The sequence below is a fragment of the Euprymna scolopes genome, chromosome 33 (genome assembly GCF_053919585.1).
Source record: "Euprymna scolopes isolate OS-2025 chromosome 33, ASM5391958v1, whole genome shotgun sequence".
Lineage (NCBI taxonomy): Eukaryota > Metazoa > Mollusca > Cephalopoda > Sepiida > Sepiolidae > Euprymna > Euprymna scolopes.
In genome coordinates, this window is record NC_136514.1 from 73,753,089 (window position 1) to 73,773,853 (window position 20,765).

General features: G+C 31.3%; 1 protein-coding gene across 4 annotated transcripts in view; it reads right to left on the reverse strand.

Annotated features, from left to right (window-relative positions):
- Positions 1-3,320: 3,320 nt before the first annotated feature.
- LOC145258297 (WD repeat-containing protein 7-like) overlaps positions 3,321-20,765 on the reverse strand; it is a 224,915-nt gene continuing 207,470 nt past the window's right edge. For all 4 annotated transcript variants that reach the window (XM_080116338.1, XM_080116339.1, XM_080116336.1 and 1 more), the window contains 9 exons: positions 20,052-20,268; positions 15,876-16,062; positions 15,344-15,550; positions 14,663-14,849; positions 12,565-12,835; positions 12,039-12,121; positions 9,691-9,793; positions 6,846-6,950; positions 3,321-3,643 (listed from right to left, as the gene is read on the reverse strand). In XM_080116338.1, the coding sequence (XP_079972464.1) occupies positions 3,458-3,643; positions 6,846-6,950; positions 9,691-9,793; positions 12,039-12,121; positions 12,565-12,835; positions 14,663-14,849; positions 15,344-15,550; positions 15,876-16,062; positions 20,052-20,268 (1,546 nt within the window). In that variant the 3' untranslated portion in view covers positions 3,321-3,457. The remainder of the gene's footprint in view (positions 3,644-6,845; positions 6,951-9,690; positions 9,794-12,038; positions 12,122-12,564; positions 12,836-14,662; positions 14,850-15,343; positions 15,551-15,875; positions 16,063-20,051; positions 20,269-20,765) is intronic.

Below are 20,765 nucleotides of genomic sequence, written 5' to 3' on the forward strand. Positions count from 1 at the left end.
TAGGAGCCGGTAACCTTCCAGGAATTTCAAACGGAACCCTCTATTTAATCCACTGGGGTTGACTGCTCTCAACAACCAAGATAAGGACGACCATCCAACCCATGGAAACAAAAACTCTCAAAAACTTTAATAAATTAAAATAAAAAAAACTTTAATAAATTAAAATAAAAATAATTGTAAAAATTAAAATAAAAATAATTGTAAAAATTAAAATAAAAATTCATCAAAAATACATTTTAAAAGATTAGCAGAACCTGTGGAAATTTCAACAGTTAATTTTAGAAAATAGGTTTAAATAAATTATTGTTGAATAGGTTTAAATAAATTATTGTTGAATATGACACATTCGTTAAGTCGAGCCCATATACAGAGCATAAATAATATTTGTTTGCAATTTTGAACTGCTAACTTTAGACACATTTTCTTTTACTTTTATTCTCTTATTTTTATGAAAACAGTGATTTTTTTTATTTCCATTCTTTTTTGTAGAATAATTTATTATTGACAACTTTGAACCTCCATAAGAGTATTAGGTGCAACCTAAAAATAGAGTTATTTTCCTTGTACTAATTCCCTTAGGAATGAAGTGAGATCTGCTATGACAGTTGGGAGGTAAGCAAATCAGTCTCACATCAGACTTTAAGCATCATGGATCTAGTTTTGTTCTGCAAGTTGTTAAATTTGTTAAAGGTTATATTTTGTTCTTTGCTCATTTTTTTAGTTGATATTAAATTAAACCGATAGCGTGTATCATTAGACGCAATTAAGAGATATGGAGTTCGTCTTGGAATCTGCACTAAAGGAGAACTAAAGAGATATCAGACTTTCTCAGTATCAACAAGAAAATGGTAGCAAAGGCCAGAAATGAAAAGATTCAAGATTTTAAAGTCATCAGTGTCATCAGCAGTTAAGGTGACATCATGCAAATTCACTTCTTTCCTGAACAGCAAAGGTTGCATTTGGATTTCAAGCAAGGTAGTGAAACTTCGAATCAACTAGGTGGTTGCAGGTTCTATGTGTGGCAGCAAGACTTGGCAGCATTAGCTGCAAGAACTAAGTCTGACTTTGTTGACCACACTACACCTGAAATTTGGTTTCCCAATTCTTCTGCAATCCCCTCAACTTCTGTCTGTAGCGTATGGTGAAATGAGAAACCAACACATCCCATTGCAACAGAAAAGAATGAACTAAAATGATCATTATCAGAATCTTTGGGTCAGTAGACAATGAGGAAGCTATGTGGCCAGTTCAGAGTCCATCTCAAGATTGTTATCAAATCCAAAGCTAAGGTAAAAATCAATGAAACAAGTCAGGAAGACAAACTGACCAAAATTTTTAAATGAAACCACAATTCTATTTTTTTTCTTTATCTTGCAAACAAATACCATGTTCACCTTACATAGATAAAACTCTTGATCTGCGCAAAGTATGCAGAAAACATACTCACTGATCCATGGTACGATGCTCTCTCTGGTTCAAGTTAGCGTGTTGGATATCATGCTCTGTTATCAGGCAAAAACACAAAAACACTCTAAGCTTGAATTGCACAGATACTACATATTGATCCTAAGCAGAAATCTCAACCTCTGTATATAATCATTGAATGTGTTTTTTATGCTAGTATGATAAATGATATGACAGAGAAATGTCTATTCTATTATCTGGAATAAGTGCTTCAAAATGAAAACATTTAACTAAAGTTTGACAAAATAGAAGTAGGAAAAGCTCAAGACTAGCAGGTTTGCCATATTAGAGACACCAGTTACAACTCATTTTATTTTTTTGTTTTTTGAAAGAATTTTTCAAACCTGAGGATATTTTTCTTTATTTTTATTATAATTCCTAATATATACTCAAAAATTTAGGGAGAAAAAAATATTTTTAATGTAATTTTAATTTTTTTTGTTTCTAAATTTACAAACGGATGAAAAATTACATGTCGTTCAAATATAGTTGTCTTGTGTTTAAGGGTTGTTGGTTCAGATTCTTTACAATTCATTAAATACAATACAATCAGACAACTATTTCTCTCCATTTTTCTTACTGTATAGAGAAGACATCTTTTTGCTTTTTGTTTTATAAACAAACTCAAACGGAATTTAACCATAATCGCCATCTTCTGATTTCAAGCATTCAATTTATTCAAATATTTTTCATTTCAGTTTTTTGATGGGGTTGGGGCTTGATGACCAAATTTAGGAATGTTTTGAATTTTCTTTGAAAAAGAATCGGATTCTTTAAAGTTTATTGCGATACAAATTCTTTTCTCCAATGTAAGTGAAATTTCTTTTTATTTTACTTGTTTCTTTTAAGAAGAATAAAAAATTGAAATATTGAGTTTGAAAGTCTAAAAAATTTTACTTTCATGCATTTAATTTTTTGAAAAAACAAACGTTTGATGGCTTCATATTCTTTTTGTTATTTTTGCAATGAGAAGTTTCTTTGAAGGACTAATTTGTTTTTGGATTAAAAATGAAATTATATAAATTTATCAGGGAGGTTTCAAAAAAGAGCAAAGATTTTATTATTTTTTTAACTTTTTAGACATCCTACATAATGGAAGAAATTGTACTAAATTATAATTTTTCAATTTACACACTTGCAAATGTCTCCTAAATGTCTATATATAAGAAATACAAGGGAAATAACCATGTATAAACGAATTCCGATTCCTTCTTACTGCCTCATTTTTGAAGATTATGATTGCCTATCAAAAAGTATTTTTTAAGGAAATAAAGCAAATCATAATTTTCTGTTCATAACAAAATGTTCATAATTTTAAGACAAACTGATAAATTTTACGTTTTAAGATATCAATGACAAATGTTGAGAATCTAGATATTTTATATTATATATATTATATATTTTGAGACTTACACTTCTAGAAAATCTAGAACATATATAAAAAGATATGTTGATGACATAAAGTTATAAATATGAGGCATTTTTTATAAGACAAATCTGTGCCGATAGAATTATTGCACTTCACAAAATAAATGAATACCCCCTCCTGCTAAAATACATATATATGATATGTAAATATTATTTAATTCCATTCAACATTCACATTACTATTTGAGAGGATCAAAATCCGGACAGAACTTATGGGATAACCTAATATATTTTATTCTGACAACACTCCACTGATAAATTTTATTTGAACAAAGATCTTACATTTACTTTAAACAAAAAAAAAAGTGCCAGTTTATTTTAAATACCTTTATAAATAATTATATTCTATTCCTTTTTTTTTTTTTTTTTTCCTTTCGAATGTGGGTTGTCTTTCTTCAGAAAATGGTGATACCTAAGTAGGTAGCACCATTTTCTGAAGAAAGACATCGGTGAAAATATTTGAACACGAAAATCAAGCCACTTATTTTTTCACTTGCAAGATCTTTTTTTTTTTAATTTTCTCCTTCAAACTTTTGTCATTTTTGTCTTCTTGTTCAAATTCGATTTATATTGTGTATTTAGCCTCTGTGCCATCGACAGTTAGCAAGACAACAGTTTTGTTGTCAAGCCAAACCAACCGCACAAGTTTTAAGAGATTAGTCATTGGAGTCACATGACAGGGTGGGGTGGACAGTTGCTTCACACATTTCGTCTGCTGAGAACCGATGCCAAAGATGTTGGATGAAGCTGTCTGTGGAGAGAAAACAAAGAATGTTTGAATTAAAGTTAAACACAAGTTTCATGAAGGGAAATGTTCCAAAAAAATTACATCATACAAGACTTCCATCAGGTCACACTGACACAAGTAAGAATATAACATACCATAATAAGAATATATAGAAAACGAAAAGAAAATATATAAATATATTTATATACAGGGGTTGGACAAAATAATAGAAAGATCTTGCGAATTTTGCATTAATTAAAAGGTGTTTTGAACCTTTAAGAATTGAAAAATGACCAAAATGTTGGTTTCCAGTTTTCAGCAGCATACAAGTCTTTCTGGTGTGGTCGATGGACTGTCTACAGGATAAAAAATGTACTGGTGCTAAAACCTTTTCTGTCCCGCTCTTTTCAACACTAGAGAATTCAGTTGCACAATATTACACATTTTCAGTAATAAAGAATATGGTACTTATTTAGAATTACACTTGATTATAAACAAAAATACAGAACCATCTTTATGATGTACATATTTGTCACGGAACGAATGTCATATTCAAAAACTTGTGTAAATTGAAATTATAAAATTAAATTATATTAGGAAGCTATGAGGGGCCGAGAGCAGCCATATTGTTTTGAATTTTACTAAAATTCAAGAGCAATAATACAATTGGACTACAGAGATTTTGCTTGTATTCCAATTTAATTAAAACTTTAATTACTAAAAAATCATAAAATCTGATTTTCTTAATAAAAATTACTTGATCAGTTTATGCGATTTTCGGAACATGAGATCTTCCTGACGAGTACACATCATAAGGATTTGTCTGCATTTTTGTTTGTAATCAAGTGTATTCTAAATAAGCACCAGACTATATATATATATATATATATATATATATATGGAGAGAGAGAAAGGTGTTGTACTTGTGCATGGTGCATAAAAAATTGAATCTTTTAAAGCGTTGCCAATTCAGTTTTAATTGAGGACATTTTTTTATACGAGGTAAAGGTAAATAGATGAAATGGCAATGTAAAAGAATTCAATAATTTTCAATTAAACATTTATTCACCAACGTATTCAATCAAATAGTTCCGATAATCAGGTGTTTTCCTTCATAATATTAAAGAAATATACAATTTTTATCGCTAATATACAATTTTATAATGCTTATATACAATTTTATATATATATATATATATAATGCTAAAAAATATACAATTTTTATCGCTTATATACAATTCTATATATATATATATAAAATGCTAAAAAAAAACAATTTTATCACTTATATACAATTTAATATATATATAATGGTAAAAAAATATACAATTTTTATCGCTTGTATACAATTTTATAATGCTTATATACAATTTTATATATATATATATATATATATATATATATATATATATATATAATGCTAAAAAAAATATACAATTTTTATCGCTTATATACATATAATGCTAAAAAATATACAATTTGTATCGCTTATATACAATTCTATATACATATAATGCTAAAAAATATACAATATTTATCGCTTATATACAATTCTATATATATATATATATATATATATATATATATATATATATATATATATATATAATGGTAAAAAGTATACAATTTTTCTCGCTTGTATACAATTTTTATCACTTATATACAATTTAATACATATATAATGCTAAAAAAATAGACAATTTTTATTGATTATATACAATTTTATATATATATAATGCTAAAAAAATAGACAATTTTTATCGCTTATATACAATTCTATATATATATAATAATGCTTATATACAATTTTATAATGCTTATATACAATTTTATATATATATAATGCTAAATATACAATTTTTATCCCTTATATACAATTTTATATATATAATGCTAAAAAATAGACAATTTTTATCGCTTGTATACAATTTTATAATGCTTATATACAATTTTATATATATATAATAGTAAAAAAATATACAATTTTTATCACTTGTATACAAGTTTATTATGCTTATATATAATTTTATATATATATAAAGCTAAAAAAATATACAATTTTTATCGCTTATATACAATTTTATATATATATATATATATATATATATATATATATATATATATATAATGCTAAAAAAAATATACAATTTCTATCGCTTGTATACAATTTTATAATGCTTATATACAATTTTATGATGCTTGTATACAATTTTATAATGCTTGTATACAATTTTATAATGCTTGTATACAATTTTATAATGCTTGTATACAATTTTATAATGCTTATATACAATTTTATAATGCTTATATACAATTTTATAATGTGTATGTACAATTTTATAATGCTTATATACAATTTTATAATGCTTGTATACAATTTTATAATGCTTGTATACAATATTATAATGCTTATATACAATTTTATAATGCTTATATACGATTTTATAATGCTTATATACAATTTTATAATGCTTGTATACAATTTTATAATGCTTATATATAATTTTATAATGCTTATATACAATTTTATAATGCTTATATACAATTTTATAATGCTTATATACAATTTTATAATGCTTATATATAATTTTATAATGCTTATATACAATTTTATAATGCTTGTATACAATTTTATAATGCTTGTATACAATTTTATAATGCTTATATACAATTTTATAATGCTTATATACAATTTTATAATGCTTATATACAATTTTATAATGCGTATGTACAATTTTATAATGCTTATATACAATTTTATAATGCTTATATACAATTTTATAATGCTTGTATACAATTTTATAATGCTTGTATACAATTTTATAATGCTTGTATACAATTTTATAATGCGTATATACAATTTTATAATGCTTATATACAATTTTATAATGCTTATATACAATTTTATAATGCTTATATACAATTTTATAATGCTTGTATACAATTTTATAATGCGTATATACAATTTTATAATGCTTATATACAATTTTATAATGCTTGTATACAATTTTATAATGCTTATATATAATTTTATAATGCTTATATACAATTTTATAATGCTTATATATAATTTTATAATGCCTTTTCAAAAAATCTTCACTACCATCTAATCTTCATGTTTACTACATGTCAATTTTTCAGGAGTTTTAAATTATTTTCAGCAGAATTTGAATAATGTCTTATCTGAAAATAAGTAAAAAGAGGCTGGAAAATATTCATTACCTACCTGCCAAAATTTAAGCTTACAGTCAGCGTGGGAGTAAGAGGCCAAATGCTTGCCATCTGGAGATACCATTACAGCTATGACCGGACCAGTATGAGCGCTAATGGTCTGAAACAAAAACAAACACATAATTAATCTATATCTCCATATATAATATTTTGATTGCAGAAATTCGCATCTGAACCAAAGTATCGTAGGTTTGTAATAACCGATGCCACGTACAAATTCAATACATCTACCCTGATAGCTACTATCTCATGTAGCTTACGACAACAATTTCTGTCACATTAACTGGTGATAAAATGCTACATTACCTCCGATGAGCAACACCATCAGAATCACTTCATCTACAGAGGAAGAATTTCCTATTTTTCTCTCTCAATATTTAGTGCTCTCACCACTACCAGTTGCCATCAGGTCAAATTTTACGTTTTTCAACTATAATGTGATTACACCCTCCATAACTGGCTAATACATAGACATATTCTTTTCGATTTTTGAATCCTAAATAATAACGGCTCCCTAGTCATGTTTCACTCTTTCTGATTGGCGGAGACCTAACATTCACCTATTTCAGGATAAAACTTATTTCTGAATAAATGAACACTTCGAAAAGTTAACAAAAATGGTGTCACTCGCCACATGATACACTAAAAAAAAAAAAATACAAACATATTAACCGATCATAAATAGAAATTAAATACTGATAACCTTAATTATTGGAATAAACGTGCACAAGTAAAAAAATCTTTATATACATGACGTCTTCTCCATCTTTGCTTGCACGTCCGGTACACTCAAAAAATCGAAACACAGCAATGGTTTGGAAATGTTTGGTTGGTTGGTTGGTTGGTTTTGTTTTATGGCATATCAACCCTTTTCGGGTTATTTAATGCCGAATCCAAAGCTTTTGAAGAAAAATTTTTTTAATAGAATATATTTGTTGTTTTCACGTCGGTTTCTATTTAATCCATAGTTGAGACCCTAACAGGTACTAGCACTCCGGGTCAGAGTGGACCTGGGAGCAATGGTAATTAGAGGGTGGCTTCACACTCCCCAAAGCCCACAAGCTGGGGCCTCACCACTGGATATAGTTTAAGGTCATATCCAGGACCCCCATTGAGGGACTTTTACCCTCTGCAGGGGGGCAGTCGGCGTATTCTAATGCCCCACCGACAGGGCCAGTTTGGAAATGTAAACATGTACAAAATATCGACACGGCATTATCCCCCCCACCCCTCCAAAAAAATAAAATCCTGCCCTGAAAAACATTTTCCTTCGCTCTTTTTTTTTTTTTTTTTGGCATTTACTATTGCAGTCCCAATCAGATTTTTTTGGTAAGAAGATGAAGACTCAAACAACACAGAAACAGCTATGACTGCTACAACCGATTTCGATCATTCTAAACAGTTCATATACAGTGAGAATCCCTAACCTCTAAAATTTCTGTTTTTACTTTCCATTATTTTTCTAAAGGACCATTTTTTGTAATTTTATTAATTGATACTGATTTAAGCATTCCCTTAATTGCTTTTTTTAAATTCAAACAGTATCTGCATGTTATCACCCAAAACCAATCGCTAGTGAAAGCCAGATTATTTCATTTCAGCCACGGCCACCAGTGTCCGCAATTATTCAGGGACATTAGTGGCCACCAACAACAACCATAGTTTACTTTTTTGTGAGAGGGGAAGGGGCAAGTTTCCACCAGGCAATGCCAGTTAATGTGTCTTGCTAGTTAATAAATATAAATTCTGGATGATTGACACAGCTTGATCACCATCATAATTCTGTTTAACATCTTTTTTACATGCTGGCATACATTGGATGTTTTTTTTAGAAATTGACTTCTAAACTAACCTATCTCTGGCCAGGCCTTTATTTATCCCTCTTTCTTTTGGATTCATCCTTATCATACATTTTAAATTTAATCACAAGTTTAAAAATATTCTTAAGATAATTTCATGCCAAATAAATTTGGAGAAAATGGTTGTTAGAAATTTAATGATAGAAATGCACTTCTGACAATTGGACTTGTCATAAAACTACCATCAAGTATTAAGTCCATTTAATTATATATATATATATATATATATATATATATACACTATCAATAATATGAGTTCTCATTTTTCCAATTCTATATAATGTAAGTGTTAAGTTTGCTAATGAAGTACCAATTGTGAAAATTTCTTGCTGATACATGCTATCTCACCACCCCGAAAGGAGGAGGTAATGCCTGAATGGACGGTTCTATTACAATAGAACAGATACTACACTACCCCTCCAAAGAAGGAGGTAATACCTAGCAAGATGGTCTTCTCACAATAGAACAAGTATTATATTAACCCCTTGCTGCCAAAAAAAAATAAAATAAGCAGAAGGTAATTCTTGGGAGGATGGTTGCATGAAAAGAGAACATACTACTCCAACCTAAATCTAAACCGAAACATTCAAATATAGTATAATTAGCAGGCAGCTCGGCATTGTATGGTCATAAAATACACTTAAATATGATGTTTTAATTCATACAGATTTCTTATTTATTATTATAAAGCCAATTGATTGTACCCAAAAAATTAAAAATTAAGAAGAAAATATGACTTGGTTCCTATCAGTTAGAATAGAAGCCAAAACATTTAGCTTTCTAATGGAATTCACTACCATCTGACCTAACATACATGCTTATCAGGTCCGAATATATCCAGTATCCAAGTTTGTAAAAACAAAATTGACAGTACTATGGTAGAGGCCGTTCCACACACATACACACACACAACACACACACACACACATACACACACCCACACACTAATATACGTAACAAAAAGAAAAAAGAAATACTTACAGTACATTTGGAGTGAGGTTTGAGCTCGTAGAATGCCAAAGTTCCATTCTTTGCACCAACCCATATGCGCTTGTTATGACTACAGTATGTCACCATACCAAATCTTAAAAGAAAAAAAAAAACAAGCACAACATTATCTTTATTTTTTTATGGAAGTCGCTCCAGACAAGGTATGAAGCCACTTGATGTAAAGCACCGAAATCACACCAAAAGATTAAATTACATAATGAGAAAAGGGGAGAAAATAGAATCACTTGAAAACAAGATCGTCTTTTAACGAATGGTGATAAATTCAAAGGTAAAATAATCAGAACTTGTACAACTGTACAAGTTTAATCAAGACATTAAAAAACGAAAATATCAAAAAATGGTTATATTGTACGTATCCATTTTGGACTGAAGATCTAAAAAAAAATTTCACTTAATTTGATCGAGTAGTTTTTTTTTTACAGCGGAAAAACACGTTTTCATGAGAGCACGTTGAAGTCAGCCATCTTTGAATTTTTTTGCACATGCCACGGGGAGATAAAGTTAAAGCGCCGACACTCCCTCCCCATCTTTAATGCTAGCTTTTCTTTCCTAAAAATCAAACCTTTTGCTCGGTATCATAAATACTTTTTTCGCTGTAAAAAAGAAACTACTTCATGAAATTAAGAGAAAATTTTTTCCGGAGGACTTCATTCCATAACGGATACATACAATATAACCTTTTTTCGATATTTTGATTTTTTAATGTCTTGATTAAACTGTACAAGTACCAAATAATCAAACCAAATACCTCAAGGGACACACATTCATGTCCAACATTGCATTTGATAATACTCAACATTTAGCAAGTGTTAATGGAGAAGTCTTTTAACGAGCTAACCTGGGAAATGCCAACTAGAAAGTACCGTGACCTTGTCCTCTCTCTCAAGGATGGTTAACTACCTTCGCTATTTGTCAGGCATCTGAAGTCCAAATAGGACCACCCTTACTAAACTTAATAGGGAGGAAAGGGGTTACAAGGCTGGCTGGCAAAATAGTCTACTTCTAAATCTATCAAATATTTATTGAAATACCCGTCAATGGTTTGTTTCTTAAATCAACATGGTTGCAGCATTAAGCAAACTAAGAAACACTTGTAAAGATGTCCGCCTAAAACCTGTCCTAGCCAACCAACAGGCTGAAATCCTTCGTTTCAAGACCTTTTCCTTCTTTTTATTTTACCCTGAATGGAGAACACAAAACCATTATGCGTGTCATTCTATCAACATTTAATGGATCAGCATATTCATTTTAATGTCTATTTTATATGCTGGTATGGGTTGAAATTTGATTTTTTAAGAGGACGGCTCAACCAGCATTTATGATATTGGATTTGAAGACAACCACATTATACTTAGCAACAAAGCAGTCTTGTGTTACTGTGTTCCATCAATGGGAATTTCTGGATAAAAGTGTCTCTCTTGCAAACTTGTGAAAACAACATATTAAAAACTGACATTGTATTTAACTCAGTTGGAAGCAAGTAAATAGGGACTGTCAGTCTAAAACCTCACCTTTAAAAAAATGTCTTCATGAATCTGAACAGATGAGATAAAATCCTAAACTAAGTCCAACTTTGAGGCATCCCCCTAAAAAAATGTCCTTCCCATTTTATAAGAAATCAATGAAAAACTGAAAAAAATGATATGTAGATTGGAAAATAACTGGTTATAGTCAGCTAACGTACTTCCGGCATAGCGCTACTGAAAGCGGTGACAAGGCAAATCAGTTCTTTCGCTTTTTTTCTTTCATTCCTATAAATTATTTGTTATTTTGATTTCATTAATTTTTTTTTTATACTTTCATAAACATATTTATTATATGAATTCAAATAAAAAAAACTTTTATTTTTAAACTTAAAAAAAACAAAAAATTTTATTTTTATAAATTCATAAGCATAATATAAAATTATAAAATTTTAAATAAAATAAAACATTTTTTCAATTTTGTTATTAAACGTGCAAATAAAGACTAATTATGTTATTTTTATCTTTTTATAATTTTACTTTTTATTGCATAATTTTCAATAATGTCCTTTTTTTATATTTTATTTTAATAAATCGCTTCACAATAGAAATACTGAAAAATAATAAAAGTGAAGGAACTGATTTGCTTTGTCATTGCTTCGATAGCACTACGCCAGAAATTAGGAAGTACATTAGCTGACTATAATTAAATAACTCCCTATTATTAAGAGTTTGTAATTTGTTACTGAAATTTTCATTTCTTGTAAAATTTAAATTACAGCAATAAATTATGAGTACTTAATAACAGAGAATTACTCAACGTATCAACGTATAGTTTGCTGATTTTCTGCTGACCTGCAAATGGCTGGGAACACTTCCTGTAGTCCTTTACTCTTTAGCTGATTCAGATCCAAACAATGAACGACAACATCCATCACCTGGAATTTAAAAAAAATAGTTTCAGTTAAATGGTTTTTCCTTCGAATCTCAAACCAACCTTATTCAATTGAAAAAACTTTACTGGATTAAAAAAAAGAAAATAGTTTCAGTTAAATGGTTTTTCCTTCGAATCTCAAACCAACCTTATTCAATTTAAAAAACTTAACTGGATTAAAAAAAAAAAAAAAAAAATGGTTTCAGTTAAATTTGTTAAATTGATTAAGATTGGTTTGAGTTTTTACTCTTGAACTCAAACCAACCTTAATCAATTTAACAAATTTTATTGGATTAAAAAGAAAATAGTTTCAGTTAAATGGTATTTACTCCTGGACTCAAACCAACCTTAATCAGTTTAATAAACTTAACTGGATTAAAATGGAATCGTTCTCACCATTACAGATTCATTATGTTGGTGACATCAAATTCTTAGAGAATTACGTACCTCTATTAAGAGCTCGGCAACATCATTGGGCATTTTATCAACCAACAGTTCAATCACACGCAGGATTTCCGCTTTCGCTCGAACGAGGACAGAGTTCAAAAGTTGTGGGTGCTGCGATTGCGCATTCTGTGCCAGCGTGTTATAACGGGCCACTTCTTTGGCCATTGTGATGATAAAGGCTGGCGGGCGAGCAGTTGCGATGAGGGACAATGAATGCCGAGCAGTCCTGCTGGCGTCAGCATAAGGAATTAGTGGAAGGCCAAAGGTCAAGCTGAAAGTAAAAACAATAATTTTTTTTCTAAATTAAAGATATTCATTTCAGGCAATGTTGACCAAGCATATACCAACTTTGTCAGTTTTTCTTTTGTAAGTTTTTAGTTTTAACCAGACATGCACAAACACACATGCACAACTGCCCTTTATATAAAAAATAATTATTTATATCTATATTTAGTAAGCATAAATTTACAATAGTCAGTAGAAATTTATAGAGTGATGCCTAAAAATGGCACACATGAAATCAGTATTAAAATGCACACTTTTCTGCAATCCACTATACAAATAATCTTCAGTCTAGGTCTGACTTGTACACCAAATTTCAGTCATTAATGTCCAACAGTTTTTGATCACTGTTCAATTAAAAACACACCTGTCTATGCACTGAAAATTAGTCCCTCTTGGCTAAGATTAACAAAGTTTGAAGACGGGTTCTCTGCACGGTGCATGCCAAGCTGAGGTCATATAGACCACATCTCAGTTAGCAAAGTGTTTTAGCTAGTGGTCAAAATAAGTTCTGGTTCTACTTCATGTTTTATTTTCAATATTAGAGATTCTCCGAGATGTTCATTTCCCATATTTTGTCTTTCCCCTAACCTAATACATGATATCTCAAAAGACATCAGCCATGAACCGCATCCAGTTTTTTTTTTTTAATTCCTTCGCCACTTTAAAAAACTAACTTGGTTTTTGGCTTTTGAAACAACAAAAAAATGAGCAGCTCTTTCAAATCCAGATAGATTACAAACCACCACACATAACATTTTATCTTATTTTCTTTTATATTTGAAATTACTGGCTGTGTTTTTAATACACATCCCTCAACTGATGAATATATATATATATATATATATATATATATATATATATATATATATATGTACATTATAAATAAAAAAAACGTCTAGACAGTAGGGATACTGTTAAGTAGGTTTGCTCATAGAGTGAATGTAGTATTTTGGTGACTGAAACTAGTTTAAAGAATAAACCAAGAGGATGACAGACAGACTTCCCCCTCCATCCTTCTCTACCCAATTTTGTCCTTGTGTCATATCTTGTTATTTTATGATAAAAATTACTTTTGTTAATTTTTGTATTAAACTTTAAAGATAATTAAACTGGCCTTTTGGCTAGCAACAAAGTATAGTATCTGATGCTACACTTACTCTAATCTATCCTCAGTCAGTGAAGGAGAAATCTTTCTAGACTGAGGCAATTTTTATTTTTGTTCCAAAATGACCCTTTTGGAGGAGCTAGATTTTCCCCACGTTAAAAACTGACCTTGTCTCTAACGCTGCTCTTGTGGGGAGGCAAGTGAGGAATTTTGACATATTTTTCTCACCACTATCCCAATTTGGGGTGTAATGACCCTCTCTATTTCAGAAATATTCTAGAGATTGGCATCTTTGAGATAACCCAACAGATAAAAATCAGGGAAGGAGGGGAGTCAAAGTCCAGCGGGGGTGAAGCCTCCTTCAGGATCACATCTTCTAATGATAAGATGACTACCAAAATGTCTCCACATTTGATTGAATAATTTTGAAAATAGTCTCTATACTTCAGTTTATGGTGCTTGGCTTGATTGTCCTGGCTTATGGCATACAAACCTCTTTTGGCTTACCCAATGCCAAATTCAGCAATTTTAGAAAAACATCCCATGCTTCCAGTTCCTTACATCTTTAAACATGGTGTCCAGCTTAGCTGCTCCATAGCACATTAACTCTTTTCGAGTTCAACCATTTTGACAAATGTTTTTATACCTCGAGCTCATCAATCTTCAAATATTCATTCAAGACGTTACGGTTAAAAAAAGTGTATTTACTTGGGCACTAAACGATCAGCATCAACACAAAGTTCCAACAAGCCGAGCAAGACTGCCGATACATCAAGGTAGGGTTCCCACACCGTAAATCCTCTCCCTAGTAAATCAATGGATGCTCGTCGGATCGGGGAATAAGCTGGCAGCCGCTGACTTGGGGCCTGAGATAACAGGAACGTTAAGGCATGACCTGAAAAAGAATGAATTAAAAAAAATATTAAAAACAAAGGAAGTGAGAAAAGGCTTTGGTCCTAATCTATAGATGCACTCAAAATATGGCTTATATAATATGATTCTAAACATAGGGGCAAAGCTTCAGAAATCCGTAGCTCTGATATTTCTCCTAGCTGCTAGCAGAGGGGAAGGCAACATCAACAGCCTAATAAAATGGTTCTTCTCTAAGTTCTTTTCTTTTATGTTATTATATCAACTTTGATTCCAGAGCATAAATGCACCCTAACAGAGTGATAACCTTCAGGGGATGACAAGAGACGATCCTAGATGAAGTGTCTTCTATCTCAGAGGACAGTCGTAATTGAGCATGATTCATTGATTTACAATTGATAACAAATATTTTATTTGATCATAACATATAAAACATTAGATCCCCTTGCTAGATAATGCATTAACAAGAAGAACGACTGCAAAAAAAAAAAAAAAACTGTTTTTTTTTTTTTTTCTTACTTGTGTGTCGCGCTAACGAATAGTTGGAAAGACTAAATCCTTCTTGGCCACTTCGGCGGGTTTTTTTCATTTCCGTTTCCGGTTTCCGTTTACTAGGTTCGATTTCATGTCCAAACTCTGCTCCAACAACGCCAAGCATAATGATAGCAGTCGCCTGTTTGCGGCGGGACTCAAAATTACTGGACAGTTTATTTGCTGGAGGTTCACCTTTTGATAAAAAAAAGAAAATTGACTATTAAGAAAAAATACAACACTGGTCCAGCAAACAAAATCCACTTTTCCCGCACAGATTTTTTTGTAAATAGCAGACAAAAGACAAATTCCAAAAGAAAAATAATGAAATAATTTTTAAAGCAAGAAAAACATTCACGGTATTCTATGTTTATGAAAAATTATTGACAATTAGACTAACCCTATCATAGATACGAGATTATTATAGATTTACAAGCTTCTTACAAACTTTATTTTATTTTGGAATAAACTTTCAAGTTTCCTCGATAAAATGTAATCTGCCGATGCTATCAAGTCTTACCTGACAGCATGTGATCCTCCTCGTCATCTTCTTCATCTTCTTTGTGCGTCGTCTCATTCATTAAACTCAAGCTGGGATCAACATAAGTTGGAAGGTGAGGGGCCCATTCATCTACGACTTTCTTACGACCCTCAGGGCCAATTCTTCGAAGCTCTGCCAGCAACAAAGCTTGCGCAGCCTCCCGAATCTGACAAGAGAAAATATATACAAACATTTTTTTTTTAATTAGTGAAGACAAGTGACAAACCTGGCAGACCAAGTGAGAAGATTTGTCCAGCATAGAATCAATTATGCTGATCGAGTCATTTCAATGATGTCATGAAGACATTTTAAAAACAGTCTTTAGGAATAAGGGAGATAATTCCAAAATACTTAATCCGCTTTTTAATGCCTACGAATTCCAATTAATTGCTTAAAAATGATTTCATTTATAAAAATAAAACTACTCCATCAATTTATGTAATTTTGGTTGTATAATATTTTCTTTCCGTAACGAGTACGTACATCATACTTATTTTTCTCTATTTTTGTTTTTTCAGGGGGGAGAGTCCTGGACAAACACCTTTCATACAACAAAGTTTTATTTACAAATATTTTCTATGTCGTAGATAAATGCTTAGCTTAGCATTTCAAATCAAATGAATCTTTCTCAAACTTTAACACACAGTTATAATAAAATTAATGGCATCTAGCCAAAATCTTATTCAATATATGACAATCTCTGCTCTCTTAGGTATCACATGAAAAAACCTATATAATAATATATATGGCTAAAAAGAGGATCACTTCACTGTAATCAAGAGAGGATCATAATGGCTGCCCAAAATCAGAGCTTGATGACCAATGCTTTTAAGAAGATGAGTGGTCTCAGCAATGACAACATTTACAGGTTTTGCCATACAGAAGTAGAGAATGTGAGCCACCCGACATCTTGTTATAAGGTTCTGCTTAATGTGTAAGTATCTCCACTTCAAAAGTTGAATATCGAATGCATCAGCTGGGAACATATACCAGAAAGAACAGTTGGAAATAAGTTATACACCATCCACTATGACTATGCAATTCCTACAACTATGTACCTAAAACAAAAAATAATGAGGTTATTTAACCAGACAAAAAAAAGAGAAAGAAGCAACCTTAGTAGAAGTTAGCATCCCCAATGATGCCAGGTTAAATAGAGCTGAGAAAGAAAAGATAATGAAATACTAATACGACATGGAAAGAAATTGGAATCTTAGGAAGATCTTCATCATTCCAGTAATTATAGGAGCAATCAAACTCATGAAAAAGAATTTCAAAAACTACCTGGCAAATATACCCGGTGAACCAAGTGGAAGAGAAATATAAACAATTGCACTTAAAGAGAATCTTAAAAAATCTCTATGCTGCAACATCTGAGATAATGGCTGAATGTCTGGCATCCAGTAGGATACCCCATTCTCAGGTAGAAAAAAAAATGATAAAAACAATATTTAAAAAGAAATCAAACACTTAATGCTCTTCTTATTTTTTTGCCTTTTTGCTACTACTATGGTTGACTTTGGTTAACTGAATACACTTTTATTGATTTTAAATAAACAATACATCTAAAGACAGAAAACAGTACTCTTGCATAATTTGACCCAGATTCTCGGCAATTCCTGTCAAACACGGATCGGGCGAGACCGGTAATCATCGGTTTAAGCTGAGCATTGTAACAGATGCAGACTAATTTAAAAACAAACAAACCAAAAAAAAAAAAAAAATACAAATGCAAATAATCAAAAATAACAAAAACCTACCTTTAAACGACTGGAAATATTTTTCATTTTATTTATTTTTTTTTTTTTTTTGGCAAAATATTTATCAACAAAAAGTTTTCCTTTTTTCTTCAAGAAAAGATGAATGTTTTACTTTTTTTTTACTGTAAATTGTTAGGTGTAAGTACAAGTTTGTTTTTTTTCTCAAGACTTTTTGTTCAGTCAAGTTTTTTTTTTTTGGTGGTGGGGATCCACAGAAATTTTATATATATATATATATATATATATATATATATTTTTAAAGAAAATATACGTAAAAATATGTTTACGAAAAGTAAATTGTTAGATGAAAGTACAGGAAAAAAAATTTTTTTTTTTTCAAGAAAACTTTTTTTTTTTTATTTATTTATTTTTTTATTTATTTTTTTTTACAGCTGTTCATTGCCGGTGGAAGAATTTTCTTGAGATGAGGATATTTCCTTAGGAATCTTTTACTTCAGTCAATTGTTGAACGGCCATCGACGGACGACAAAAAGGGACGGAGATGCGGGTAGAGAAAATGAAAGAAAGCTCCTCAAGAACCAGGTAGCTTTTGGAAATGTGATTTATGATGAAGACAAAAGGATCTTTTCCAAATTTTTGTCTCCACATAAATTCAAGTAAATATGTCCCGCATTCTTTCTTGCTTTGCTTCTTTCCCAGATTCTTTCGACATGGTTCATTGTTGCCTTTGTCACGGGGTCTACAAAATGCATACTTATGATTCACTGTCAGGTGGTTGGTGGAATCCTTCTCCTCCTACTTTGTTATAGGCCCTTCCAACAGTCGGATATACGACTATAGTCCCCGGCAGAATATATTTGTTTATTATTGGAAGGAGGGTTTTGGCACTGATACACTCACCAAAACAAACAAAAAATTAAAAAAAAAAAAAAAAAAACTTCTTGTCAGTGATGCAAGTAAAAAATAAAAAGTCGATTTAGCGTTTCAACATTTGAACAAAACTCGGCTGAAACCGATGATTGCGGGTCTCGCCCAATCCATGCTTGACGGGAATTCCCGAGAATCTGGGTCAAATTATGCAAGAGTACCCAGAAAACTTCCCATGAGTAATGTGAAAAAATAAGGACTCATAAAAAATATTGTTGGGTTAGTGCCATTTTCACTAACTTGTGGTTAAAAAGAACAAACTCCTCCTTTACATTTGTTTAATTATGCAGCACAATAATAAAGTCATTTAGGTTGAGCTTCAGCTCCCCATGTTTGGGAGCCCTTGTGACTAATTTTCCTTGTACTCGAATGGAGACAAGTATATTTTAATATGCTGTTAAAAGCATGGCAGAGACAGCAATCTCTATCTTGATTCAGACTGACAGACTGTTTATAAAATCAGGTTTCTCAAGTTACTACTGAAAGGTCAAAAGCAGTGAACTCACAGAACTTATCACTCAACATATTGAACTGAAAATACTGTGACTGTATTCTTTGTTTCTGTCCATTTCTTCTTAATAGATATTAATGTATCCCACTCTTTCTTTTCTCTCGTTTCAACAAAGAATCGTAATCAGTTGGCAATGGTCGTAAAAGTTAAAAATTGCCACCACACACATCAGATCACAAAATTTTGGATTCTTGACTTTGAATATTTTGTCAAGAATGGGTCTTGAGTTAAAAAGCTCTTTCAATTGTTAAAATAAAAGAATTTAAAATAAAAGAAAATGTCACTCATCTCACTAATGACGCCAAGAACTCAAAAAGAAGACGCACCAACAGGCACTTCCAGCACTGACATATCAACTCCTTGATCCAATCATTTTATCAACTGCACCCGGGGAGCTGGTTGTTATGCCCAGAACAACAACTATCTCAGAAACATCTCCACGGTGCGGAAAAACCAAAACACACTTCCATGCAAACAATCAGGTTACAATCAGTTTCATACATATTTTCACTCCATCAACAACAGCAAAGAGGTGACAGTAGTTCAGAGGTTAACAACATAAATTGACAACTTGGGTGTGCCAAGTTTGAATCCAACTTATTCTTCAGAAACACTGTCACTTAGTTGGCAAACTTCATGTGATCCCTTTCATAAGTACCTGATATCTTCCTAAAAGGAATTCTTAATAGAAAATATTGGGGAAACGAATGCTAACAAAATCAACAGACGAATCTGTACACAATAGTTCTGGTTGCCATTTTAAATCCAACAGTACCATGTACATAACATGTGTATTGAGGTTAACATCTTCAATTTGACAGGAAAACACTGTATAAATAATCCATTAGAATTACCTCCCACTCAAAGCATTCTGATTGAATAGACCAATCACTCCATGCGTGCACGCAAAGTTACATGAAAGAAAATAGTTCATCACCATATAACTGCTGCAGAATCACCTTAAAAAAAATTAAAAAATAGAAAAAAATAACTCACCTCTAAACACCTGTCTTGCCATCTTCTAGCTAACATTTCCACCTGAGGTGACTGATAATTTCCAGAACCGACAAGCTCTGGGAGAAGGACACAGTGGAGTGCAGCCAATAAGCTCCATCCCTGTTTGATTTGTGCTTGTTGAATTGATGCTTTCTCACCTTCTTCGTCACTTTCCGTAGACGTTGGCACATTGCTGCCTGAATGCTGTTTTTTGCGCCTGAATTAAAAAAAAAAAATTGATGCATCACATTTTTTTAAAAACACCTTCCCAGTCCAACGAAAGCCAAACACAATCCAGCTGAAGACGGTGGGAAGGGATTGTTTTACCAACCGCTCCAAAAGAACCAGATGTAACACAAAGTCAAGCTTAATAAAAGATAGGCTATGAGCAGTATACAGGCACCAAGGTTGGCATCAAGCAATGAATCAGACTCATCAGTAATCCTCAGTGTGAGTGCCTCAATCACCAATAAACAAATCACTCTCGGCCCCCCCTCCTAAAGAGAGAGACAAGGGTAATAACCCTCTTACCAGCCCCAAAAGGAGGAGATAATGCCTGAGAAGATGGTCTCCTGTGCACAAACAGAACCATTACACACACTACATTCTGATTCTAGCCAAAAACAGAAGGACCAAATGTGAAAAGAAGAAGGAAGCATTTATATTCTGTAGTTGAATCCATTTTGGAAAAAGGGGAGATAAATCTGCTGTCAC